The following is a 6,333-nucleotide window of genomic DNA, read 5'->3' on the forward strand; positions in this document are numbered from 1 at the left end:
TTGTTATCTCCCCAATCCGCGTTCCTGTTCCCCTAATTCCCATTCCCATTCCCATTCCCATGTGTTGTAAAATTGTGGAAATTGTAATGTAGCAGCTTCAGGAAATGTCCGTCCAAACAAAAACATCCCCACAATCCAGCATATATCCCAACCCCACACCTTCCTCAGGAAAGAGAGCGAAATTAAAACCCCAACTGCCACTATCTCTTCCAAGTACTTCTCATTTTCTCTTATTTATTTGTTATTTAAAATAATTCTCATCTCACTCTCCCACTCTCTCTCTATCTCCCCCTACTCCCCCTCTCTCTCTCGATAAATCTTTACCTTGATATTGCTATAAAAACAAAGAACAAAAAAGCAGAGAGAAGCCTGGGAATTTGAGGTAAAAAAAGCTTCCTCCTTTGGGTAACATTCTCAAAATCTCTCTTTCCTTTGTTGCAAACCCATAAACCCTTTTTACCCTTTTCTTCTGCTTGTTACTTCACCATTGCAGGGTTCCAGGGAATATCAAAAGATGGCAACTTTATTAAATAATCTCCAGCTTCAAGCTCTCTTCATTGCAGTTTGCTTATTTTCTTCCTTCTTCTGCCTCAAGGTTTATTTATTTATTTACCGCATTTAATTAGCTCGCATTATCTTCAATTCTGAATATAAATTAATTTTCTGGGTTTTTCCTAAATGGCAAACAGATCGGAGAGACGTGTTCGAAAGATCGCGACTGCGACGCCGGTTCGAGCTGCCAAACATGCGCTGCAAATGGCAACACCCGACCCAGATGCACCCGGATTCAACCCACGAGTCCCACATCAAAGGTCATCATTTTTTCCTTAATTAATTACGTAATTAAACATTTGTTTGGTTTTAGTGTTGTTAATTAATTTGCAAATGGTGATTAGTTAATAATGTAATTAATGATGGTAATTGAAGGTGAAAGGTCTACCATTCAATCGGTATTCATGGCTAACCACCCATAACGCATTCTCTCAAGCTGGAGTCAGGTCCTCCACCGGTTCCTTAATTATTGCTCCCATGAACCAGAACGATACCGTTGCCAACCAACTCAAAGTAAGTTTCTTTTCTTCAAGTATTCTCTACCCTGCATTTTTACCCTTTTTTGGTTTTTTGTTTTTTGTTTTTGGTATATATATATTTTTTTCTTTTTCGATAATAATTACACTGTATTTATCTGAATTACCTATAAATGATTAAATTTTGGTGTAAAAATAAAGAGTCAACGGCTCTAACTAATTTGACTAAATTAAGCGGGAATTGTGTTCTTGCATGCCAAGCGGTGAGGTGGGCTGGTGTGTAATCAAACGGTAGTCAAAGGAGGGAGCGACATACTCTTTTTTACCTTAAAGCACTCATCTCAACTTTTGACCGTATGATTGAGTAAATTGAAAAAAAAATTAGAAATTAACAGGGAGGTGTGGACTGTAAAAATAGATATATAGATAGCATAATCCTAGTCAAATCATGGACATGTTTGTGGTAGCAAAAATCTGCCGTCTTCAGTCTTGACGAATTTGTACCTACAAAACAATCAACATCTTTGATCAAAGACCAAGGCCTCATGAGCCCATGAGGTTGGGGGTTTAGCCAATAGATCTCTAATACCTAAGTCAGTATCTCTGAAAGAGTGAGTGTTTAGGGCTTTGTATGCGTAACAAAAAGCTTACCAAAATTTGATGGAGATCGAGGTATTCGTAGGAAGAGTGGTCGACCATAGGGTAGAGAGTAGCCCTACACATGGCGGCATCATATTGTCCAAGATGTGTCATTCATTGGATGAATGAGAAAAAAATATTCCCAATATATTAATTAGGAAAAAATATTTTGGGATAATGGTAGAAGTATCATTAATTGATTGTGATAGGTATTATTTATTTGATGGAGTTGATCTTTCACTTTTTAATGTCATGAGTAGGGGAGCTTTGAGCAATCGTAGTTAACTGCTTGAACACCCATTTAATGAGAACAATCTTATATTCTTTGAAATTAAAAATATGTGTCTCCTCCAAGATTTTTGTTATATTTTTTGCTCCACAATATTGACCAGGCAACTGTTTGATTTTCTAGGTTATCCTTCCTTTGTATCTTCACTTATTTCATGGTTTGACAAAAACAATATATGTCTGATGACGTGGCAATTTGCTAGATCATTGATGTGGTCAAGCTGGCTCATGTTCAACTCTTGGTGTGTGTTGTTGTTGACAGTATCAATCCATGTAAATAAATATATATAAAAAAAAAATATGTGCCTATAAAAAATTGGGTCACACTTCATATTATAAAAAAATATGTGTCTAACTAATTTGACTAAATTAAGCGGGAATTGTGTTCTTTGCATGCCAAGCGGTGTGGTGGGCTGGTGTGTAATCAAACGGTAGTCAAAGGAGGGAGCGACATACTCTTTTTTACCTTTAAGCACCCATCTCAACTTTTGACCGTCTGATTGAGTAAATTGAAGGAAAAAAAATTAGAAATTAAAAGGGATGTGTGGACAGTAAAAATAGATATATAGATAGCATCATCCTAGTCAAATCATGGATATGTTTGTGGTAGCAAAAATTTTCCATCTTCAGTCTTGACGAATTTGTACATACAAAACAATCAACACCTTTGATCAAAGACCAAGGCCTCATGAGCCCATGAGGTTGGGGTTTAGCTAATGGATCTCTGATACCTAAGTCAGTATCTCTGAAAAAGTGAGTGTTTAGGGTTTTGTATGCGTAGCAAAAAGCTTACCAAAATTTGGTGGAGATTGAGGTATTCGTAGGAAGAGTGGTTGACCATAGGGTAGGGAGTAGACCTACACATGGTGGCATCATATTGGCCAAGATGTGTCATTCATTGGATGAATGAGAAAAAAAATATTCTCAATATATTAATTAGGAAAAAATATCTTGGGATAATGGTAGAAGTATCATTAATTGATTGTGATAGGTATTACTTATTTGACGGAGTTGATCTTTGACTTTTTCATGTCACGAGTAGGGAAGCTTTGAGCAATCGTAGTTAGCTGCTTGAACACCCGTTTAATGAGAACAATCTTATATTCTTTGAAATTAAATCTACGTGTCACCTCTAGGATTTTTGTTATTATTTTTTGCTCCACAGTATTGACCAGGCAACTGTTTGATTTTCTAGGTTATCCTTCCTTTATATCTTTACTTATTTCATGGTTTGACAAAAACAATATATGTCTGATGACGTGGCAATTTGCTAGATCATTGATGTGGTCAAGCTGGCTCATGTTCAACTCTTGGTGTGTGTTGTTGTTGACAGTATCAATCCATATAAATAAATATAAAATAAAAAAAATATGTGCCTATAAAAAATTGGGTCACACTTCATATTGTTAATTAATTTTATGGTGAAACCTCAACTTCTACATGGCATTAGAATAGGTTGTCATGTGAAACCCAATGACCACATATGCTCCATGTCACCTAATTTGTGTTGTTAGCGTGCTAAGGCTTGAAAATTCGTCACACGTAAGGACGAGTGTTGAGAGTATCAATCTCACATTGGAGAAGGAATGGACCTTGCATGTGCTTATAAATTATCAGGCTACTCATATTGCCAATTAATTTTATGATAGAACCTCAACTTCTTCGGTTGTGTTGGTATAAAGACTTTGCAGTAAAGTACTTTGAACTCAAAGAATCCATCGTATATTTGGATATCTGACCGTTTAAATCTGGCATATACATGAACTAGAAATAAACCTCAAGCACCAAGCCTACCAAAATTTACTAGAAAGGAAAAGAGAAGAGTACAAACGAGTGGACATGTAGCCAAAACATCGAAGAAAAAATTGTTACAATAAAGGTTGAAACAGCCTATATGAAACGATAGTTAGACATGCCCAACCAATCACGAAGACAGAAAAAAGAAATAAGAGTGGGACATGAATCCCACCAAGAAAAACTAGAGCTAATAGCACCATAGTTTGCTAAAGCATCTGCTACTTGATTACCCGCACGGAAAATAGGAGAAACTTTAAATGACACAAGTCGAAGTCGCTCCAAAATAATTTTGTCAACCACCCGAAGTTGCCAAGGGACCAGATTAGGAGAACTAAAGAAATGAATGGCTAACTTTGAATTTGTTTCAATCCAAACAATATACCAAGCATGAAGCCAAGCCAACTCAATTGATTTGATGATCGCTAAGACTTCGGCATGTAGAGCACTAGGAACATTCAGAATAGAACTGAAAGCCCCAATCACACACCCTTGTTAATCACGAAAAACACTGTCACAGCCAGTCCTACCAGAATCTCCCTCACAAACACCATCCGTATTAATTTAAACTTGTTTCAACTGGCCTGCTAAAGATCCTTTATGTGTTTTATGTTGTTGAATGGTAGAATGGCGTCCGAGGGTTTATGCTGGATATGTATGACTTCAACAATGACATCTGGTTATGTCACTCGTCTGGTGGCAAATGTTACAACTTCACTGCATTTGTAAGTGCTTCAAATTATGCTTTTGCCAAATTGAATTTGAATTAAAGGAAAAACATCATGCTTAAATATTTCTGTCCGTTTGGGATTGCTTGTGGAAAGGCTAAAAGTTCTTTCTGACAACCAAAAGCACTTCTTACTGCGTTTTATAGAAACAGTTAGAGGTGCTTCTGGGTCTTAGAAACGTTTTTGGAGAAGCAACTATCATATTCTTCTTCAGGATGATTTTTAATAAAATTCAGCATGTTTTGAACGAGCAGAAGTTTCCCGCAGATGCAATCCCAAATGAGCCTTTACTCGCTTTACTTTATAGTTTTAAAGGTTGAAAAGTAAATTGCTGCTCTTGATTTTGCTTGTGTGGACCAATTTTATCCGCAGCAACCTGCTATTAACACACTGAGAGAAATTAAAGCCTTTTTGGAAGCCAACCCCTCAGAGATTGTCACCATTTTTATTGAAGATTATGTGGAATCTCCATCGGGCCTGACAAAGGTCTTTGAGGGAGCTGGCCTAAAAAACTTTTGGTTCCCAATTGCTCGGATGCCAAAGAACGGGGAAGATTGGCCAACTGTCGATGATATGGTCCAGAATAATCAGCGGTTGGTGGTCTTCACCTCTAAGAGAGCTAAGGAGGCGTCAGAGGGAATTGCTTACGAGTGGAACTATGTCGTGGAAAATCAATGTGAGTCCTACATTTTCAAACGTTTCAAGATGTCAAGCACTTCACCAGATTGTTAGTTTAATATTTGCTCCCGAGTTTTCCTGAATTTTGTATGTGTAGTATGTGACATATCATTCTATTAATGCACGTGTAAAATTTAATTCCTGTCTGAAGATTTTCCTTAATTTTGTTTGTGTACTATATTCTCAGATGGAAGTGGAGGAATTATACCTGGTTCATGTCCAAATCGTGCTGAATCATCTCCCATGAACACAAAATCTAGATCATTAGTTCTCGTGAACTTCTTTCGTGATCTTCCAAATGCATCAGCATCTTGCATGGACAATTCAGCTCCCTTACTAAGCGCGTCGAAAACTTGCTATGAAGCAGCCGGGAAACGGTGGCCGAACTTCATTGCTGTTGATTATTATGAGGTATATGGTGAGACATTTTCGTTGAAAACTCCTGGAAACGATGTCAAGTAGATATCAGGACGGGTAGTGACACGCTCCCCTTTTCTCCTTCGGCACTCCTCTTATTTGTCCTTAGTTTTCCTGCGGTTTGTTCAATTCAATGGCTAGAGAAAAATGGAGTGCAAGGGGAGAAAAAGAGAGTACGAAAATTACTTTCATAAAAAGCTCAAATTTGCACGCATTTGCCTAAACCTATTTTGGTTTCTGTGTTGAAGAAAAGTGATGGTGGGGGAGCTTCAGAAGCAGTGGATGAAGCTAATGGCCATCTGACATGTGGTTGTGACAGAATCACTTACTGCAAGGTTCGCAAAATTTACCATCAGAACTTTGTAACTTGTCAAACAAGGCAAATATGAAATTCATCTTAGTTTCCAATCTTTTATGAGCAGGTCAACGGTGGTAACGTTACATTTGGTTCATGCGACGTCCCAAAACTTGCTCCGCCGCCACCTGCCGCCGCCATCACATCCGCTCTACCAAGTCCCAGTAACTTCGCTTCTCAGGGACAATCAGTCCACTTGCTTTGGTTGTCTGGAACAATTTTGGCTACAATTCTCTCAATTCGGGTATAATTTGTTATCTACTTTTGATTGCTACCCTCCCTTGTAATTTGTAAACCACCACGATGCATTTTTTTGGGAGAAAAAAATTGATGCCTCCATTATTTTGGGGTCTTGAGGTAAATATCTATTCAATATTGTAACAAGTTAATATACTTTGTACAGTCA

The 6,333-nt window shown here is 37.6% G+C and overlaps 1 protein-coding gene across 2 annotated transcripts; it reads left to right on the forward strand.

The window, feature by feature from the left end:
• On the forward strand, positions 1-6,333 carry LOC126604135 (PI-PLC X domain-containing protein At5g67130-like). Of its 2 annotated transcripts, none has more exons than XM_050271253.1 (9): positions 1-405; positions 494-595; positions 690-812; positions 928-1,065; positions 4,376-4,474; positions 4,850-5,153; positions 5,343-5,566; positions 5,821-5,907; positions 5,995-6,333. In XM_050271253.1, exons 2-9 carry the CDS (start codon positions 515-517, stop codon positions 6,175-6,177), a joined length of 1,239 nt encoding a protein of 412 aa, XP_050127210.1. In that variant the 5' UTR covers positions 1-405; positions 494-514; the 3' UTR covers positions 6,178-6,333. The 2 variants fall into 2 exon arrangements, with proteins under 2 accessions (XP_050127210.1, XP_050127208.1); XM_050271251.1 differs by having other exon boundaries at positions 3-382.

The sequence above is a fragment of the Malus sylvestris genome, chromosome 15, assembly GCF_916048215.2.
Source record: "Malus sylvestris chromosome 15, drMalSylv7.2, whole genome shotgun sequence".
Classification (NCBI taxonomy): Eukaryota; Viridiplantae; Streptophyta; class Magnoliopsida; order Rosales; family Rosaceae; genus Malus; species Malus sylvestris.

Excerpts from the sequence above, each read along its gene's own strand:
- LOC126604135 (XM_050271253.1), top strand. The coding sequence starts at position 515 with ATGGCAACTTTATTAAATAATCTCCAGCTTCAAGCTCTCTTCATTGCA. Across the intron at positions 5,154-5,342 it reads CTATGTCGTGGAAAATCAAT|ATGGAAGTGGAGGAATTATA; the intron begins GTGAGTCCTACA and ends CTATATTCTCAG. Across the intron at positions 5,908-5,994 it reads ACAGAATCACTTACTGCAAG|GTCAACGGTGGTAACGTTAC; the intron begins GTTCGCAAAATT and ends TTTTATGAGCAG.